Source organism: Ovis aries, chromosome 2 (assembly GCF_016772045.2).
Source record: "Ovis aries strain OAR_USU_Benz2616 breed Rambouillet chromosome 2, ARS-UI_Ramb_v3.0, whole genome shotgun sequence".
NCBI classification, from domain to species: domain Eukaryota; kingdom Metazoa; phylum Chordata; class Mammalia; order Artiodactyla; family Bovidae; genus Ovis; species Ovis aries.
In genome coordinates this window covers 2,179,173-2,200,767 of record NC_056055.1, presented here as the reverse complement: position 1 = coordinate 2,200,767, position 21,595 = coordinate 2,179,173, and the positions used below count along the sequence as shown (strand labels likewise).

At 44.2% G+C, this 21,595-nt stretch overlaps 1 protein-coding gene and 1 long non-coding RNA gene across 2 annotated transcripts in view; one reads left to right on the top strand and one right to left on the bottom strand.

Moving 5' to 3' along the window:
* The window catches only part of STOM (stomatin), a 33,660-nt gene extending 14,812 nt beyond the window's left edge, over positions 1-18,848 (bottom strand). Inside the window, exons 1-3 of the mRNA XM_027964046.2 lie at positions 18,716-18,848; positions 2,161-2,264; positions 363-435 (exon numbers count right to left, since the gene is read on the bottom strand). Coding sequence (XP_027819847.1) covers positions 363-435; positions 2,161-2,264; positions 18,716-18,776 — 238 coding nt within the window. The 5' untranslated portion in view covers positions 18,777-18,848. The remainder of the gene's footprint in view (positions 1-362; positions 436-2,160; positions 2,265-18,715) is intronic.
* A 236-nt stretch (positions 18,849-19,084) lies between these two features.
* Positions 19,085-21,595, top strand: part of LOC105606506 (uncharacterized) — a 35,456-nt gene continuing 32,945 nt past the window's right edge. The window contains exon 1 of the long non-coding RNA XR_001433962.4: positions 19,085-19,645. This is a non-coding gene — a long non-coding RNA (uncharacterized LOC105606506). The remainder of the gene's footprint in view (positions 19,646-21,595) is intronic.

The window sequence follows — 21,595 nt, the reverse complement described above, 5'->3', positions numbered from 1 at the left end:
AAAGACCCTTGGGGCAGGGACTCTGTTTCCGTGTGCCTTGAATTCTTAGAGCCTGGGACTCAGTGGGAGCTTAACTGAAGTTTGCCGAAAATAATGACTGGAAGCATTTATTTCAGTAGGGATTCTCACGCTCAAATTTCGATAGCTGCAGCTATTTCTGGCCTAAAGATAATCTTATCAACTCAAATAGGAAGGGGAGGGGAGAGGCGGGAAGGAAAGGGTAATTTCTGGTAGGCTGTACTGCTATTGTTGCACAAATTCTGCTGTGAGAAGTCTTCTAAGTCAACAGAGACCTTCATGAAGAAAATCACATCAGTAAAAGGATGAATTTTGCTTTCCAGACAAACAGTGCAAGCACTCACCAGGTCCTTTGGCTCCTCCTTGTAAGATGCGACCCAGTCTAAAGATGATGGCTCTTTCATATTCTTTTATGATCTAGATTAAAAACACAAATCATAATTTAACATGAGAAGTACACGTAGTTACAGGCATAGCTTTTGAAATATCATATATATATTTCTCCTCTAAATAGGTGAGCTGTTTATAACACCAGATAACAGCTACAGGCAACACGTTCATGTTTAATGACCCCTCCCAGAATAACCAAGAATTACTTTTTTTGTGGATTACAAAGGCAGTAGATACTCACTGTGTAAAATCTGGATAGTATAGAAAGAGTATACAAAAGCAAATTCACAACTTCACTCCTCAGCTGTTTACATTATTATTCAATTACTCATGAATCGTCAATACAGGGGGAGAAAAGTTAACATCCTCATAGTTTGTCTTCTGGTTCCTTAAACTATAATAGTAACTAATCTGAAAATTCTTAGAGCATATTTTATCTTTTTAGCAATATGTAAGTGACTGTCATTTATCACAGTATTAATAACTTCATGGCAAATAGATGGGGAAACGGTGCAAACAGAGGCAAACTTTATTTTCTTGGGCTCCAAAATCACTGCAGATGGTGACTGCAGCCATGAAATTAAAAGACGCTTACTTCTTGGAAGGAAAGTTATGACCAACCTAGATAGCATATTCAAAAGCAGAGACATACTTTGCCAACAAAGGTCCATCTAGTCAAGGCTACGGTTTTTCCAGTGGTCATGTATGGATGTGAGAATTGGACTATAAAGAAAGCTGAGCGCCAAAGAATTGATGCATTTGAACTGTGGTGTTGGAGAAGACTCTTGAGAGTCCCTTGGACTGCAAGGAGATCCAACCAGTCCATTCTGAAGGAACTCAGTCCTGAGTGTTCACTGGAGGGACTGATGTTGAAGCTGAAACTCCAATACTTTGGCCACCTGATATGAAGAGCTGACTCATTTGAAAAGACCCTGATGCTGGGAAAGATTGAGGGCAGGAGAAGGGGATGACAGAGGATGAGATGGTTGGATGGCATCACCGACTTGATGGACATGGGTTTGGGTAAACTTCAGGAGTTGGTGATGGACAGGGAGGCCTGGCGTGCTGCAGTCCATGGGGTCGCAGAGTCGGACACGACTGAGTGGCTGAACTTAACTGAACTGAATAACTTTAGAGAAGAAATAACCAGCATAGGTGGGACAATAACCACGTGCCAGGTGCTCTGCTAAGTACGTAGTTCATTTAATCCTCACAACAGCCCTGTAAGACAGACGTTGCCATTTCCTCCCATCTGACAGGTGAGGAAATTCAGCAGAGGTCACACAGTAAACAGCAGCGCCTGCAGTCACACCTCAGAATCCTGACACTGCAGGACTTTTCTCACAGGACTGTCCTGCATCCCTGATTCCAGAAAGCTTTAGGTGGTGATCCTTACTTTAACCCACAGGAAGGACTGACTGGATAGGGGCTGAAAAGAAGTCTGTTTAAAAAAATTTTTTTTAATTTTTTTGCCACACCCCAAGGCATGGTGGGACCTTAGTTCTCTGACCAGAGGTCAAACCCACACCCCAGTGCATTGAAAGGTGGCATCTTCACCACTGGATCACCAGGGAAGTCCCTGAAAAGCAGTCTTAGAATTCCATTGTAATAGGTGGCTAGAGTAATTTTTCAAGAGATGAAGGGAAAAGAATTACAGGTCAGTATGGTTTCTCTTACACACACACACCCCCTTCATGGGCTTATGTACTTATGAGTTGGCCCCTTTCCAGATGTGAAGGAAACCTTTTTTACCTTTATGCACATCCATATTGACATTGGGAAAGTTATAACCGTGAACAAGAATGATATAGCCACCAAAATCCATCCACAAACACCAAGGCCTGCACTGGGGCTATCTGTGAAAATAAAAAAACATACAGTTCTTATCACTGTTCTTAGCATGATCCCCCCCTCCCCCCACCGTCTTCATCCTTGCCATTCACTGAACGTCGGTCGTTTACATGGACTTTCCCATCGAATCCACGTAAAAACCGTGCCGTGCACATGCTACTCCCCCTAACCTTTACTGTGTGCCGAAGTGATGAACCTCTTAAGATCCAGACCAACTACCAAGAAGGTTAAGTTAAGTGGCAAAATCTTTACAATACTAATCGCTAAGTATAGATGCAGTATCTGTTCAGAACATTTTGAAAACACAATAGGAGCAACTCACACCACACGGCTGGGATGGAGGTGAAACCAGAGTGGGGTGGGTAGGCAGTGGCGGCAGTTGTTGGAGGGGCTTCTTGCAGGACGTGATGGTTAAGGGAACACCAGTGACAAGGAGGATAAAAGGCATTTAAGCTGAGGGTACAACATAATTAAAGGTGAAAATCATATGATATACTTGTTCAAGCTCACTTAGGTCCTCTATTTAAAATGCCTGTAAAACATCTCACTAGCTATACGTACAGTTTATCACCCACGTTGGTTCTGATTTCTTGCTGCTGGTGCTGCTGCTAAGTCGCTTCAGTCGTGTCCGACTCTGTGCGACCCCATAGATGGCAGCCCACCAGGCTCTGCCATCCCTGGGATTCTCCAGGCAAGAACACTGGAGTGGGTTGCCATGTCCTTCTCCAATGCATGAAAGTGAAAAGTGAAAGTGAAGTCGCTCAGTCGTGTCCGACTCTTAGCAACCCCATGGACTGCAGCCTACCAAGCTCCTCCATCCACGGGATTTTCCAGGCAAGAGTACTGGAGTGGGGTGCCATTACCTTCTCACTATTATGAAAATGCTATAATGAACATCTCTGTACATGGTTTTCCTCCCACATTCCTAAGTTTACCTTTTCTGTAACATGAAATTGGGTTTTCTTTTTTTGGCTGTGCAGTATGGCTTGTGGGATCTTAGTTCCTTGATCAGGGATTGAACCCATGCCCTTGGCAGTGAAAGTGCAGAGTCCTAACCACTGGTTCACAAGGGAATTTCCTGAAATAGCTTTTTGTCTGATCACAAAGATAATATTAATACATGTCCCACTCCTAATATTAATACACGTCCCACTCCAAATAGTTTAGAAAAGTACAGAAAAGGAGAGAGAAATCGCTCAGTTCCAAGATGATAAATATTCTTCCAAGCCCTTTTTGTGCATGCACATTTTTCAAAGTAAATAAATAACATTTGCAACCTATTTCCCTCCCTTCTAGGTGTTACTCTTTCAGCTTCCTTTTCGGGCTTTGCTGCTACACATTTGTGCTTTTTCTGTGTCAGTTTTATTTTTATCAATTTGTGGTTTAGTTGCCAAGTCATGTCCAACTCTTGCAACCCCATGGACTGTAGTCTGCCAGGCTCCTCTGTCCATGGGATTCTCCAGGCAAGAATACTGGAATGGTTTGCCATTTACTTCTCTAGGGGATCTTCCCAACCCAGGAATCAAACCCGGGTCTCCTGCATTGCAGGCAGATTCTTCACCAATTGAGCTACAAGGGGTCAAGGAATTTTTATCAATTACCCTTGCACAAAGTTAAAAAAGTCAAATAGTTCCACAAGGTGAGTGCAAGAGAGAGGGCAGCGCTCTGCTCACCTCTTCCGATTTCTTCCAAGGCAAGTGCTCTTGCAGCTGTGTGTTGTGGTATATGACTTACCTGTTTCTAAAGAACACACTAGTTTTGTTATTGCTTTTACAGTTTAAAGCTTCATCTATTGACTTCCTACCCCTCCCCCACCACATAAAGACACCTATCCTTGGGACTGCATAAAAATATCAAATTTTATATTTCACAAATATGCAAATATGATTCAGAGCTAAGCCATGCACTGAGGCCTAAGTTGTTTTTCACGCATACAATTTACTGATTTTTTTTTTTCCCTGGAGTCACTGTCCTCTTTTTCTCTTGCTTAGTTTTCGGTGTACTTAACGATTCAACTTTCTTCAGCTGTCTACACCTCCTTTCCGCAGGCTCAGGTATTCCACCCATTTCACCTGCTGAGGAAGCACCTCGGAGCCATGTCTGCTCCGATTCTCGTTCTCCCTCTGCTTGCCTCTCACTGCCATCCTGGAAATCCCCCTTCTCTTCCTGAGCTGCTCCCTACTGTCTGTATCTGAGGTCTTCCTGGTTCCTGCTTTCCTTTTTGTGGGGGACAGAGGGCCTGAATAGGCTCAGGGATAGATCCCTGTTCTTTTCAAGCATGGAAGGCTGGTCTTTCCAGGAGCCGTTTTAATGATGAGAGGGAGGTAGGCCAGGCATGGGTGATTCCTTAGATCAGAGGAGCGATTTAGATGGCAGTGAGAAGAGGTTCCGAATAAACAGGAGGCCCAGAAGGCAGCAGATGATGGCTGGGAGCCCAGAGAAAAGATAGACACACATGAGCACCCAGTCAAGTGCTCCACAACCTGAGATGAAGGATGAGAAATACACAGGAGTACTCTGGTCTGGTCTGGACCATGCCATGCGGGATCTTCCCAACCAGGGATCAAGCCCGTGCCTGCTGCAGTGGAAGCGTGGAGTCATAAGACGGCCAGGCAAGTCTCTACATGAGTCCTTTGGTTATACATGACTTTGCAGTTTTCTGATCCCATGTCATAGTGTGAGGTAAATGTTCTACAAGCGATCTAAGTTAACCCTGGAGGCTTCTAAGTTATCTCTTTGAGGGGCATGGACGCATTCAGTGAGAAATTTTAAGCAAGGCCACACGCCACTTGTGGAGAGAAGTCTGGTCAGGCGCTGTCATAACAGGTACGAATCACAGCAGCCTTTTTAGGCGGCTTGTTATACTTCCTGCGCTACGTTGAATTACTTTAGACACAGATCTCATTTACTCCGTACAAAGTCCCTGGGAAGCTAGGTGTTTTTAATTCCACTGTACCATACCAATGAAGTCATCGAAGAAACATTTTTCCTGAGGTCACACACAATGGAGGACTTGGGCTTCAAATATAGGTCATCTCACTCCGAAGCCCATGTTATAAATCAACTCACTCTTTGACCTTTTGCCTCTGAATAATAATACTTAAAAAATCCTTATTAAAGAAGCTGTTGTGTTTGGAGCACTTCCTCAAGACAAACTCTAAACTGGAAAAGCATGGTAGGAGTTCTGAGAATGAAATCTGATATCCTTACAGAGAAAGTCCTCTTAATTCCAGTTGTGCCTATTTATAGCAAAAGACAGTCTCAAGGCTCATTTCCAGGCTCAAGCCTAGGTTTCCAAAGTGAAAGGAATTCCAAACAAGGAATACATGGGCCACAAAAACTTATCTGACAGCGTCTGGTACTTTCTCAAACACGGCTCCAAGACTCCCTTACTCCAGGCAAAGCTCCGTGTCCTCAACATCCTAGACGATAAACTCCCTGAAGGCAGGGCTATTTCTTTTTTATATTTTCAATGTCTAGCACAGTTATCTCCCAGAGAGAGGATATAAAATACTTCTTAGATTACCTGCTGGACGTATGATTTCTTTGTGCATTGTAAGATGAATATCTAGTTTCAACTCTGTGACTTCTTACTTGTGTGATCTTTACCTCTCTGAACCTGTGTGTCTTGAAATAATCAGACTGGCCTCCCAGGATTGAGGCAGTGCTCAATAAGCACAGATGAGTTTTCTGTCACTCTCCTATTTTATTGCCGGGAGAAATATCAATAACCTCAGATATGCAGATGACACCACCCTTACGGCAGAAAGTGAAGAGGAGCTAAAAAGCCTCTTGATGAAAGTGAAAGAGGAGAGCGAAAAAGTTGGCTTAAAGCTCAACATTCAGAAAACGAAGATCATGGCATCCGGTCCCATCACTTCATGGGAAATAGATGGGGAAACAGTAGAAACAGTGTCAGACTTTATTTTGGGGGGGGGCTCCAAAATCACTGCAGATGGTGATTGCAGCCATGAAATTAAAAGACGCTTACTCCTTGGAAGGAAAGTGATGACCAACCTAGATAGTATATTCAAAAGCAGAGACATTACTTTGCTGACTAAGGTCTGTTGCCGGGGGGCCAGCGTGAGGAACTCCGCCCATGGCAAAGGTCATGAGGAAGGAGGCTTGGCATACGCAAAGGCGTGATCAAGCCTCAGGAAACCCCATTCCCGAGCATCTAACCCCAAAACCAGAGTCTGTTTTATGCTCTCACCTACACCTCTGACTTTACGGGGGGCTCTCCCCCATAACCGTTTCTCTTGGAGAAGGAGTAAACGTGCAGCTCCAAGGCAATAAAAATTCCTGGGCGTGACAAGAGTGTTTCAGCTTACGGACTCCTCTGAAAGTTATCTAGCCCGCCTGTATAGGTTCGTCCGGCCACATGTGATTGTTTACAGCCTCCCAACCTGAGAGGCACGAGATGTTTTAGACTTACTAAAGGCAAATTCTTTTGGGGAGTTAGAAATTATTAGTATAGTGGGTTGGTTAGGAATTATATTGGTGAAGGGTTTTTCATTTGTTGTGTCAATAATTGCTGCTAATTCCCTGCTCTGGGTGGGACAAGGATGTTTCAGGTCAAACCTCTCTGCTGACAGACTAGCTTGTGTGACAGGATTATCCATACTCCTGCCACATGATTGTTTACTACCTCTCAACCATAAACAGCACAGAGAGTTTCAGAGTATTTTGAGAGTCTTAATTAGCATAGGGCTTTTTCTTCTTGTTGAGTCAGTGATTGCTGCCAGACCTCCATATCCTTAGGCACCTGGGAATATATTAATCAATGTATTTGGACTATGGAAAAGGAAATATAGTAGTTTTTAAGGTTAGCAATACTAGACTTTTTGAGTTAATGGATTTTCTCTTTTGTAATAGATCACTGTGCTTTGTTATAAATCACTGTGTCCTTGCTATGTAAAAATGTAACTTTATCACTATCTTAAGACTAAATAGATCTTAAGGGGAACATTGGTGAAAGGATTTTCATTTGTTGGGCTGATGTTTGCTGCTAAATCTCCATGTTCCCTGCCCTTATAATGAATATAACTAGCATATAGGAGAAATAAGTATTAACCTTTAAGATTAATCATGTTAACCTTGGGTTAAATAAATTCCTTTCTTGATTGCAACTCACTATACCCTCACCCTATAGGAATGTAACTTTATTTGGAGGGTGGTGCCTGCTTTAAGAAAAAACACCCTTGGAAGAAATAAGTTTTTTGGTTATTAGGAAGAAAGGATCATAAAATGTCAGCAGGTCTCACTCATGGCCAGAAGATGATGTAATATTCCTAAGACCTTTTTTTACATTTATGTGAAGCACCTGATTTTGATAAAGGTCAGCACTGCTGACCCCCGAGTGACTCTGTATTCATCCCTATGTGTAACAAAAGGTATATAAGCAAACCTAAAAATAAAGAAAATGGGATCAGTTTCCGGAAAGACTGATTCCCCCCATGTCGCTTCTTTCTTGCTCCCGTTTTTCTGGCTGAATTCCCATCTGGATTCAGCCTCTTTTCTCCACTAATCTTCCTACTCTAATCTCTCTATATATCTGTAATTAAATATGTATTTTTCCAAAGACACGCCGTCCCCCCACCTTCAAATCACCCTGGATCCACTGGTGCTGGACCCTGGCAGTCCGTCTAGTCAAGGCTATGGTTTTTCCTGTGGTCATGTATGGATGTGAGAGTTGGACTGTGAAGAAGGCTGAGAGCCGAAGAATTGATGCTTTTGAAGTGTAGTGTTGGAGAAGACTCTTGAGAGTCCCTTGGACTGCAAGGAGATCCAACCAGTCCATTCTGAAGGAGATCAGCCCTGGGATTTCTTTGGAAGGACTGATGCTGAAGCTGAAAGTCCAGTACTTTGGCCACCTCATGCGAAAAGTTGACTCATTGGAAAAGACTCTGATGCTGGGAAGGATTGGGGGCAAGAGGAGAAGGGGACGACAGAGGATGAGATGGCTGGATGGCGTCATAGACTCGATGGCCGTGAGTCTAAGTGAACTCTGGGAGATGATGATGGACAGGGAGGCCTGGTGTGCTGCGATTCATGGGGTTGCAAAGAGTTGGATACGACTGAGTGATTGAACTGAACTCCTATTTTATTCAAGTGTTCAATTTCCACCACAAATAATGGGGAAAAAATCGGAGAAGGCGATGGCACCCCACTCCAGTACTCTTGCCTGGAAAATCCCATGGACAGAGGAGCCTGGTAGCCTGCAGTCCATGGGGTCGTGAAGAGTTGGACACGACTGAGCGACTTCACTTTCACTTTCATGCATTGGAGGAGGAAATGGCAACCCACTCCAGTGTTCTTGCCTGGAGAATCCCAGGGATGGGGGAGCCTGGTGGGCTGCCATCTATGGGGTCGCACAGAGTTGGACATGACTGAAGCGACTTAGCAGCACTTAGCAGCAGGTACCTTTTCCCTTCTTGATAAAAACCTCTGAAACTACTCAATTTTCCCCTCACTTTGTGCCTGACTGGCTAGGCCTGGAGAGTCAAAGACCCTCAAGAAGCTCATTTATGAATGAATTATTAATACCAGATGAGTACAGGGGATTTGACTGCCAATCAAGAGGAAGAAGAAATTAAGTGGATTTTCAGAAAACTGGGCTTGGTCTTTCACTTTTCGAAAGCTCAGCTAGAAATAATCTGAGCATACACACTGGTGAATCAGCACTGTTTCACCCTGAAACCCTTCCTCACCTGGTTATAGCTTTAAAAGATGCATAAAATCACATTCCTTAGAAAGGAAAGGTTTAAACTCCACCAGGCTGTAATTGAACCCTTACTCATCTACAGTTACTACTAGTCAAGGGGAAAAGAAATCCTCAGTTACTCCCCCCAAATTGTAGGAAATTCATTTCCTTCAAGATTCCCATTCATTACCTTGAGGTCTGGATCCTGCCTCCTACCTTTATGAGGTTCAAAGACAAATAACGAGTAACAGGTATTTCTGAGATATCTTCGTTGATATACCTGTTGATATTGCTGCGTAGGAACAATCGTAAACGTCAGGGACCCCAGGATAACTGGTTATAAACACTACTTTGCCCTGGTTTAGAGTATTTTTTTTTTTCTTTTACTATCAAACTCTTTCCTGAAAACTGTGTTAGAATAAATTTTTGACCAAGCAAGGTTCTGAAAATAGATATAAGCCCATACATTAACATTTTTTTATTGAGCATTCCAATTGGGCTTTCTTCCAAGAAACTTGCACACATTTAAAAAGAATCTTACTTTCTTTATTTTAAAAGCAAGGTATTGTCACTATATTAAGCTTATAGTTCAGAATAAAGGAAAAGTGATGTATACTTTCATTACCTCTAGATGGCGATTATTTCCTGCCTCGCTATATATATGTCCTGTAAATTTTTGCCCTTTTTCCCCAAAATTATATAGTTGTATATGTAATAGTTTAAAATCTGTTTTGCTCCTCTGTACTGTGGACATCTTTTCATATCAGGAAATATCTTTTATTATTATTAATATCCTATATTGTTATTAATATCCTTTAGTATCCTTTCTTATTAAAGGGTATTATGAAATATCCTTCATTATTATTTATCCTTTATTATCCTTTATTAGTATCCTTTATTATTAAATAAATATCATTTATTATTAAAAGGATGCAATTAAATATCCTTTATTACTACACTATTCCATTGTTTCATATGATGAACATTTAGGTTGTGTCCAGTTTTCTCCACTAGAAACTCAGTTGTTTTGAAGATACTTGTAGTAAAGCTTCTATACATCCTCATTGTGTAAACTAATTTTGCTGAAAAGATGAAATTACACAATTCTTAAATTTCTCTCATTCTGGAGGTATCTTTTATGAATACTAATAATAACCACTTACTGACTGCCTATTACATGTCAGCCACAAGCTAAATTCTTATATACAGTATTTCTCATATTTATAAAAATCTGTAAAGTAGGTATAAAATATTCCTCTCAGAGTACCAAAATACTAAAGAAAAAGACTTTTTTTGGGAAGAGACAAAAGGAAAAAACAAAACAAAACCATGAAACAAATGAGGGAAAAAAAAAAGAACAAAACCGACTTGCAGAGTCATTGTTGTTGGGTTGGCTTCCAGACAAGCAGCAAAACAGTCTTTTCAAGACCATAACCTGCATAGTATCAGAGCACTGCACGTTGACCATGATCCCATATCAGCCAATTTCCTTAAGGCTGATTAAATTTGTCGCCACTAGAAATTATGTGAAATGATCAATTCTGTTTACTATTGTGACTCTGCTCTAAAGTTCAAAAGATACTGGATCTCCTCTTCAAGCAAGTACCTTCTGGTGTATCTGAAAATCTGACAAAGTCATACATATTACTCACACAGGAAGAAGCGGTGTGGCCGCGAATATTAAAATACCAACATTGAAAGTTGGAGAAGGCAATGGCACCCCACTCCAGTATTCTTGCCTGGAGAATCCCACGGACAGAGGAGCCTGGCAGGCTCCAGTCCATGGGGTTGCAAGAGTCAGACATGACTTAGCGACTAAAAGAGGGAGAGAGAGAGAGAGAGAGAGAGAGAACGCGGAAAGCGTGATGTTTTCCTTCCTCCTTCCCAGAATGCAGCTGAAATACTTCATACCAGAAATTGCCAAGAACAGTGTTGGTTGGGTCATGAAAGATAGCCTGGCTAATTTAGTCTCAAACACATGTTATCTGGTTCTAACAGCAAGTTTTAAGGGGTAACAGTAGGTCAAAATGAAAGGTCTTGGGATTTTTTGAGTTTTTCTTAAAAGCACATTTATTCAGCATACAGGTGTTCTTTTTCGGCCTCACTGGAGATTCAAAGTCAAGGTGTGGCAAACTTTGCCTGTAAACGGCCAGAGAATAAACACAAGGCTTTATTGACCGTAAAGTCTGTTACAACCACTGACTACCACGCAAAAGAAGCCGCAGACTACACACACGTGAAGAAGACGGCTGTGTCCCAGGCAAGCGTAACTTATGAACACTGGAATCTGAGCTTCATATCGCTTTCAGATCTTCCTCTATTTTAAAAAATGTATAAGTATAAAAACTATCCTCAGCTTGGGGGGCTGACAAAAGCAGGTGGTCAGCCAGATTTGGTCCATGGGCCATAAGACCCATTCCTGTTCCACATCATATTCATCTATTTGAGGAAGAGGAAATCATAGACACTGGTTCTTTCTTCCAACTTTTCAAATAAGGCTATATTTTCCACAGTCCCAGTTTCTCTTCCCTTATATTGTTTTGAAACAGGGTCTTTGAAAGATCTGCTAAATAAGAACTCAAGGTAGAAACAAGCAAAGGGCAGATAAAATATGCGAATGTAAGTACGTCTTCAATTAATCAAAATTTTATATAACTGTTTTTCAATCAACTGGGATTTTAGGAGACACAGAAGGGAAGGAAACAATAGAAGAAAAGGTAAATAAGAAAAATGGAGAAAGGAAGAGAAACACCCGAAGTGAGGGTAGCATCCTATAGAGAGAAAGACGAAAACAGGTAGAGAGGGGAGAGAGAGGCAGAGGCTAGCACACAGCAGGGTATCGACAGATACATGCTTAAAAAATGATGGCATTTACTCAACTGATGACCACAACTTGCAATTAACTGGGCAGAAGCTTTGAAAGCAAACAAGAGCATGCTATAATCCATCTTTCAAATGATTATTTTAATTAGGCATGGTAGATGGTTCTCTGAATGCCCTTATCCTTAAACCTCTAGGGAAGAAATTATTCTCTGGGCTGGACTGGCTACAGGCCAGGTGGTATCAGGTTAAAAACCATGGCCAAAGACTGACTTCCCTCCCTGTTATAAACCTGCACATCCTAGACTCAAACAGCTAGTAGTGATGAAGCATTACGTGACCTGAACTATAAAACTTAAAATGTGTTTACCGTGAGAAGTAAGGAGATAGACTAGTCCTTTTAAGGGACATTTTCAATTAAAAAAAAAAAAAAAAGAAAGGGAATGCTGTGCTTAGCTCAAAAAGCATACAGAAATTAAGTAAGTGCAAGTATTTTATTTCCCAAGCATCTTGAGGATTTTCTGCAGCTTTCCTTCATTTGAATATTTCTGGCCATAAAAGAGGACAAAGAATAGGTGCGAGTATCATCAGTAACTTCAAATTTGAACACCTGCGTCTTTAGAAGGACCCTCCCCGCTAGTCTATAGCACTTCACCATCTCTAAATACCATTTATCGTATCTGTAACTACCTTACTCAGTGTCTGTCTTTTCCGGATTTTGGGCCTTGTTAAAACAGTGCAGCACCACAGCTTCAGAGTTGGCTTTGCTACTTATCAGCTGTGTGTTCTCTGCAAGTGTCTAACTCTGTGCTTTCGTCTAATCATCTAAAGAGAGGGCTAAAAAGAGCACCTCCTCAGAGGGTCAGCGTGAAGAGTAAGCGAGCTGTCACGCAGGATACCTAGTGTACAGCAAGTGCTCAAGCATTTATTAAGTAAATAGCTGTTGAATGAGTTGACTGATTCTACTGTTTCGGGTTTTTTGTTTTGTTTTGTTTTTTTGGGCTGTGCCATGCAGCTTGTGGGATCTTAGTTCCCTGACCAGGAACTGAACCTGGGCCCTTGAACACTCAAGAGCAAGGAGTCCTAATGACTGGACCTCCAGGGAATTCCCAGATCCTGCTGTTCTGTGGGGAAGAGAAGAAAAGGCTGACTATCAGAGAAGATAAAAGGAAGTTACATGTCCATATACAGGATCCCAAAATACAGTTCATCAAGTTTTGGCAGTGAGTAGGTAATAGGAGAGGTAGTTAGAAGCAGAAATACAATGTTGTTTTACTCATGAAACTCAGACATTATAAATCAGTGTTATTTAAAGAAAAATCACCACCACCACACACACACACAATTCAGAATCATCCTCTGTCCCAAAGTGGTGGTCACACTGCTTTCTCCAAATGTTTTCTTTCCTTTTCTCTCTAAAATCAGCCCTTTACACCCATGAGGTTAGAGAATTCAGGGAAAGTATGGACTGAATATGACCCACGTCTGGAAAGACTGATGTTCTTTATTAAATTTAGACTGACCCTGACATATATTAAAACAAAACCCTTATACTTCTTCAGTTTCCCCCCCGCCACCCCCTCCCCCCCCCACCCCCCCCACCCCTAGCGCTTTCACTTGGACGTCTTAAGTGTTAGTTACTCAGTTGTGTTCAACTCTGTGACTCTCATGGACTGCAGCCCGCCAGGTTTCTCTGTCCATGGGATTCTCCAGGCAAGAATACTGGAGTGGATAGCCACTCTCTTTTCCAGGAGATCTTCCCAGCCCAGGGATCGATCCTGAGTCTCCTGTACTGCAGGCAGATTCTTTACTGTCTGAGTCACGAGCGAAGAAGCCCTAGACATCTTAAGTGAATGTGAAAAGTGAAAGTCGCTCAGACTCTTTGTGATCCCACGGACTATACAGCCCATGAAATTCTCTAGGCCAGAATACTGGAGTGGGTGGCCTTTACCTTCCTCAGGGGATCTTCTCAACCCAGGGGTCAAACCCAGGTCTCCCGCATTGCAGGCGGACTCTTTACCAGCTGAGCCACAAGGGAAGCCCTTTAAAGAACCTATAATTGAGTTTTTCTCATAAAAGTCTTTGGAGGGCAACATCATTTTAATTAAAAAATGGAAAACAGAAACGTAAGGGAACTAGCTCTTAAGGTTCCCAATTCTTCAGCTGAGGTTGAGTAGCTAAGCAGTGGCTAAAAGCTTGGGGTTTTGCTATTAAAAGTTCCATTCTACTGCTAAATTTTCTTATTAGTAAAGTGAGGGAAAGTGAAGTCGCTCAGTCGTGTCTGACTCTTTGTGACCCCATGGACTGTAGTCTACCAGGCTCCTCTGTCCATGGGATTTTCCAGGCAAGAATACTGGAGTGGGTTGCCATTGCCTTCTCCAGGGGATCTTCCCGACCCAGGGGTTGAACCCGCACTGTAGGCAGATGCTTTACCATCTGAGCCACCAGGGAAGTGAAATGAAGGAAGAGAACGGTTATTATCTCTTATGAGAATATATGCAGAGTGCCTGACACTGAGGAAAGTGAAAAGTTTTAAAGGAGTCTGGTGACTCAGACAGTAAAGTGTCTGCCCGCAATGCGGGAGACCTGGGTTCAATCCCTGAGTCAGGAAGATCCCCTGGAGAAGGAAATGGCAACCCACTCCAGTATTCTTGCCTGGAAAATTCCATGGATGGAGGAGCCTGGTGGGCTACAGTCCATGGGGTTGCAAAGAGTCGGACACGACTGAGCAACTTCACTTCACTAAACGAGGGAAGAGAATAGTTATTATCTCCTATGCAAAAATATGTAGAGTGTCTGACACTTAGGAAGTGTTCAGTAAACAGCAGCCATTATTATGATCAGAACTGCAAGGTAATTATTGACAGTACATAGGAATAAACTTTATATTAAGTGAACTACCTTCTGGGACCTGCACACCACAGAGAAACATCAAGACTAACAACCTGCTTGGGGATTCTGTCCCTGGAGGAGCAACAGACCACATTTGGGGAGATAAGTCAGAGTCCTAAACATTCTTGGACTTTCACACTTTTTGTCCATAAATTTTAATTTCCAAGCTGTTAATGCTTTTATTGTGTTGTCCCCAATAAATAATATCTTAATAATTTACATTTTAAAGTTTCAAAAGTACATTCACAAAAATGTTCTCATTTGATACTCAAAACTTTGGAAGCTAGATAGTACGGTAAGACGATGCTCGATATCTAGATAAGGAATTGACTCTGGAGATCGAGAGGCTTCCCCAGGTGACCCAGGTGGAAAGTGATGCTGCTGAGGTCTCAGTTCAGACCTTTGAATTTTAGATTCTACCCTCATTTCACTATCTATACAATCTTACCATCCATGCATATTTACAACTAGGCAAGGCTAGTATCTAATTTACATTGTCTGATATTTTAGGACAGACCTGTTATTGCCAGCAACTTCAAGGCTAATCTGCTGAAATGTCAGGGCAAACGTCTGGGGCTCAGGTGTCTTTACAAGTCTCAGAGTATAGACAAAGGTCCAAAAAGAACGGAAGAATGGTGTGTGTTAGCAGAGATCTGACGCACACTTCCTTCTTTCTACTGTGACCTCTAACCGCTCTTTCCACACTTTCATAAACAAAGGAGATTCCTTATTAAGTACCATATATTACTTTGACAATTACAATCCTTTCATCGATAACATAAACCCAGATAGTCTATCTGTAATGAGGACATGTATGAGGAAAAAGTCCATACCCTAAAATCAATCATTTGAGTTGTAACAAACTTAATAAAACAAACTGTAAACAGAAAAATGTCTCCATTAATGTAAACTTTATCTCACTCCTTCCTTTTTCTTTCAACAAATATTTTTGCAAACCTACTAGGCACTTGATTCTGAACTTACTACCGTGATCAAGGACACAATCCTCTGCTTTCAGAAGCTCTCCTGGTCTAACAAAGGTGATTATAATTTATATTTATAGTACTGTGTATAATAAACATTATGATGGAGGCTGGCACAGATTGTCAGGCAGAAACAGAGAAGAGGGGGTCATTTTTATGGTTACAATATTTTTCAGGAAAGTGTTTTCTGACATCTTCTTACAAAACAGACTTTGAATCCAATCTTTATCATATTTATCAACATTAAAAAATTTTTTTTCTTCAAAGTTGACCAGGTGATCAATGACTTTGTCTTTTACAGTGTGCAAGTTATACCATGAGGTGGGTCCAATAACCTATTTAATTATAAAAAGTGACATAAATGCCAACTTCTGCAGACTTGTCATCCTTGAGTTAATCTATGACCACTGATGGATTTAACTCAGATTAATCATTAAATAAGTTACAAAGTATTCCCCATCTGATCAACTGTAACAACTGAAATAAACAAAGCAGTCCCCTGATTCTGCTTATTTTCAGGCATTCTCCCAAAGGGATTTATCCCGTTGACATGACTCTTAATTATAATCACGCATGTCTTTGTAACCCACCTGCATTATTTCATTACAGAGTGGACGCACTGGCTTTAAAGAAAGACTAGTCTTGCCTGAGGGTATGGTCATATTTACGTTCCTAAGACTAATTATCAGCAAAATCATAACGGGACAGTTTGGGCTTTTATATTCCACTGCTTCTCTCGGAAGCAGCCCTCTGGAATTGTCTTATCCAGGAGTTCTTGACTGAAGCTGGGTTCCTTTGCGGTCTCTCAGCTTCTGCTGATGCTTGACAAGCTCCTCCTTTTGGGTCTGCATTCCAGAGAGCCTGAGGACTTCCCTGATGGCTCAGACAGTAAAGAATCTGCCTGCAACGCAGGAAACCTGGGTTCAACCTCTGGTTCTGGAAGCTCAATCCCTGGGTTGGGAAGATCTCCTGGAGTTAGAGAATGACTACTCCAGTATTCTTGCCTGGAGAGCTCCATGGACAGAGAAGCCTAGCAGGCTACAGCCCAGAGGGTTGCAAAGAGTACCACACGAACTGCGACTAACACCTTCACTTTCTGGAAACAGCTCCAGGATGGGGGAAATGATTTGCAAAGTCAGTTCAAGGCGGAACCTAGTTCACAGGTGTGTGTGATGTTTTCCACTCTGAGCTTCAGTTTCTTGGCTGTAAAGGGATAGAGAATGACGTTCTCCTTGTGGAGCTGTTAGAGGATTGCACTGGATAAAGCTTCTAAAGCATTTGGGCTGTGTTTGGCACGTGGCAAGCATTCGGTAAATTCTCTTTAATAAATTCTCGTACTGGCTTTCCTATCAGTGCCACGTCTCTAAGTCTTACATTTTTTAAAAAAAGGTGACAGAGCCCAGGCAAAATGTTGTTTATATGTATAACTTTCAGAGGAAAAGGTGCACAGTTTTCATTAGATTCTTAAAAAGACTTCTGTCTAAAAAGTAGTGAAGTACAGAATCAAGAAAAAGAACTTAAAGAGTGAATGCTGTTCTGTGAGCATGAAAAACAACTCACATTAAGTCCAAAGATCATGTTTATTCCCAAAGAACTTCCATGGATTTCCTACCAGAGTGTCACCAAACTTAAGGTACAGAAAAGTGACAATTTAAGATTTCTATAATTCTTTTGATGTTCCTGGAATGGAACTAAAGACAAAGATTGCTGGAAAAGGAAATGGGGGCATGCTGGATCAGTGGACAAGGCTGTCATCACAAATAATCAGAACTGATGAGTCCAGTGCAGCGGTCCTCAACCTTTTTAGCACCAAGGACCAGTTTCCTGGAAGACAATGATTCCACACATGGAGGTGGGGGTAGGGGTGGACGGGATGACTCATGTGCATTACCTTCACTGGACACTTTCTTTCCAGTATCATTACATCAGCTCCACCTCAGATCATCGGGCATTAAATCCCAGAGTCTGGGGACCCCTGCAGTACAGTGATCTTTGTGGGGTGCTGGAAAAGCCCATCCAGCCCCCTAAATTTTTCACTGTCATTCTGTCTTAAATTCTGTCCTTAGGAAGAATTCCTTTGGATCACTAAGAACCCCTGGGAGGGAACCAGTACTCCTGAGAGGTTTACAGCCTCTCTTTATGAACCACCCCCATCTCCCCCAAGGAGTTAGCCAGTAACGGTTCGAGGAGCTAGCCCTCTCAAGGGTGCTAGTCCCTTCATAGGGGAACAAATTGAGCCACACAATTTCTGTCTTCAAGACTGGGAAGGCCCTGGTAGGGTGGGGAACTCACAATTCCTAGGGAGGGCCAAAAGCCAGCATGCCGATGTTCCTAGAACAAAGGAAGGGAAGTGGAGGGGCCAGAGCGAGGCGGAAAGTGAAGCTGGGAAGAGATACAGGAAGGATGCCAAAAAGAGCCTTCTTCCGCAACTGTGTAGGGAACCTGTGGCGAAACCGCACCGGTCTGTTCCCGGGTTTAGTAGGACAAACTGGCCAGGGTGGGGAGCAGGAGGAGTTCTTTCTAGCTCGGGAGGACCCGGGCTTACTCTGAGGGTGGGCGAGAGCGGGGTGGCGGAGCTGTCCCCGGATGGGGCTGGAACGGAGTGGGGCGAAGACGCCAACTTCCCCCGCGCCCCGGGCGTGGCGGGCAGGTTTGGGCCCCGATTCCACCAGCCGCTGCCGCCCGTCACTCGTGCACGCCACGAGATAACGAGCGGAAAGCGCTGGCACAGGGCCTGGCATCTGGCAGCCGCTGGATAACGCGAGTCTCTGCTCTGGCTGTGGGCACCGGAGACACGCCCTCGATGCCGCGTCCCGGCTGTGCGGGGCACTGGGCGTGCATTCTGCACCCTAACATCCCTAAAACTTTCCCCTCAGCCTGGGAAGTAGGGTTCATCATTCTCCGCGTACAAGGGGCAGAGACGTCGGTTGTGAGCAACAGTCACTCGGCTATGGAACCTCGGAGATATTCCTGGGGCTTTGGGTTGGGGCTCTTCCCGAAAGGAGATGAAGGGGACGGCGGGCGACCCCACGGGCCTCGCCAGGGGCACGGGGCTCACCCTTGAAGGAATCGGGAAGCCGCCGAGCTTGGGTGTCCACTGCTGGCCGCTTGTCAGACATGCTGCCCGAACCAGAGTCGCTACTCTCGCGTCGAAGTCGCCGGAGCCTGAGGTGGAGCTGCGAAGAATGCCCGGAGACGACCCGGGAGCCCCGAGACACAGGCAGCAGTCCCGCCCCTTCTCCGCGGCCCAGCCAATCGCCGCCCAGGACGGAGGAGGACACGCCCCCAGCCGCCGCCCGCCCCTCCCACGGGGCCTCTCCTCCCGCCCTCCCAGCTAGCCAAGGGCTGAGGGGCGTGGCCTGAGGGGCGAGGCGCCCCTGAGGCCGGGGTCCGGGCCGGGGGCAGCACCGGAAGGAGGGGCGTCGCCGGAAATGAAGGGCGGAGGCCACCCGGGTGGGAGCGGCGGCTGAGGAGATAGGGGAAGGGGCTGAGAGGGTGGCCTGAGGGAGGGCTATGGAGAAAGGCTCTGAAACGGCTTCCTTCTGGGCAAACGAATTGGAAGGAGATGGTGCCCTCCTTGGGCGGGTAGGGGCCAGGTGAAGGGAGGCAGCAGAGGGGCACGCGTCCAGAGTGAGGGCACCAGAGCCCGCCCTAGACCGGGAGCTCCCGTGGTGAGAGGGGAAGAGGGCGGTGCGGCCAGCCTCGAGCCCAAAGGAGTGAACTCGAATGAGGTGCCCTTTACTGAAATAAAGTCCTTTCCCCGCCGTAGTCAGGCGGGGCACTCATTGCTGGGGACCCAGCACGCCGCGGGGAGACGCGGGGCCCGCCCTCCTGGAGTTGTTACAGGCGAGTCAACAAAGCAAATCATTGCGCGTGGCCGCGGGCGCCCGCAGTGAACGGCTCCGGGAGCTCGGAAAGCCCCGAGAGTAGCCGCTCTAGATGCCGGGCCAAGGGAAAGCCTCGGTAAGGAGGCGGCATTGACCGAGAGGTGAGAAGGAGCCACCCGTGGGAAGGAGGACAGGCGCGGTGGGAGGTCGGTGAGGGAATCCCAGGCGGAGAGAAAAGCACTAGCGAGAGGATTCCCCACCTCCAGCTTTCTGCTGGGTGGTGGCTGAAACCTCACGGTGGAAAACCGGGCTGTGTTTTATTCTCGATGACTTGTCCCGATGCAAGCATTTCAAAGTATGGCGAGGTGCACGAGCAGATGCCCTTAAAAAAATTTTTTTTTTCATCTGGAAATAAATACAGATTCTCCGCAAGTTGCAAAGACAGTAGCGAGAGCTTATGTGTCCACTCTAGCTAGTTCCCTCTCATAGTTAAATCTTAGGTGTAGTATCAAAGCTAGGAAATCGACAGTGGCTCGCGAAGTATGTATCCTTCTGTGCCATTTTGCCTCATGCCTAGTTTTGTTTAACTACCGTTACAGTCAAGCTGCAGGGCTGTTCCATCGGCCTGGCCTTAGAATATCCAGCACTGTGGTGTTTGGGTAGCTGATATGGTAGACTTTTTAGCTTTAGCTCTGGAGCCCCGTGGTTGTCAGGGTAGACAGCGGGGCACACACAGTTGTAAGGGTGTTGGGTGGCAGATCACGGTTGCTTTGGGGTGCAGGCACTAGCGTATGGTACAAGCCTAAGGCAGAACTCTCAAGTTTATCTCCAGTCACATCGGGAAAGAACTGTTTATATTCGTGGGAGTGGAGTACTGCTTGTGAAGTGGCTTGGTTTATAAGCCTTCTGGAGAAGATAAGGAGGGGAGTATGGCAATTTAAGGCTCCTTTCCCTCTCAGTCATCCTTGAGAAAGTCCACAGCTTCATATTTTCCATTCCGCAACAAATAAGCCCCAGAGGCATGAACTTCCTGTTTATGCCATGGTTCCCAGGAATAAGGAGTGAAGGCACAAGCAGCTAATTAAAACCTTTAATAAAGGAGGGCTTGATCACAAATTGGAAGTGGTGGGAAAGTAGCTTTCCTGTTTGCTGGAAAGGGAAATGCTTCAGAATGAATTTCGTGTTTGCACTATTACTCCTGCTGCCTTGATTCGAATCTCAAGGCGATCCCGACAGCCTCCCTCCTGGAGGCTTAGAAAAGCGGCTTCTCCCTTTGGGACAAAGACTTTGGTAAACATTTGTTGGCCCTGGCTTCAGATTGCATCAGTGTGGGAGCTAATTCCAGGCTCCAAACTGAGAACAAGCTTTGACTTGATTTTTAAATTACTCTCAAAGTAGATGGGAATTTCCAGATTTAAGAGTTTAAAATGCTGAATTTTGTTTGCCCGTGAAGCTATTGTATTCTGGCTTTCTCATGCATATTCTATATAAATTTACTGATTAAACGTCCTTTAGGACTTTCTGGTGGTCCGGTGGTTAGCAATCCACCTGTCAATGCAGGGGATGAGGGTTTGATCCCTAATCTGGAAAGATTCCACATGGCATGAAGCAACTGAACCCGTGGGCCACAACTACTGAAGTCACGTTCTAGAGCCCGAACACTTCAATGAAGAGTAGCTCACACTTACTGCAGCTAGAGAAAGCCTGCGTGCAGCAACAAAGACCCAGTGCAGTCAAAAATTAATAAATAAAATTTAAAACATACTTTGTAAATAAATACTGTTGTATCACCCTCTCTCTTTGAGGGAATTTCAGTAATGATTTGGGCTCCCTGGTGGTTCAGATGGTAAAGAATCCACCTGCAATTCGGGAGACCTGGGTTCTATCCCTGGGTTGGGACGATTCTCTGGAGAAGGGCTTTGCAACCCATTCCAGTATTCTTGCCTGGAGAATCCACATGGACAGAGGAGCCTGGCAGGCTACCGTCCATAGGGTTGCAGAGTTGGACACGACTAAGTGGCTTTAACTTCAGTAATGATTAGAAGTTAAAATGTTTTTTTGAGAACTTTATGATTTAAAAACTGAGACTTATATAAAATTACAAATTGAAG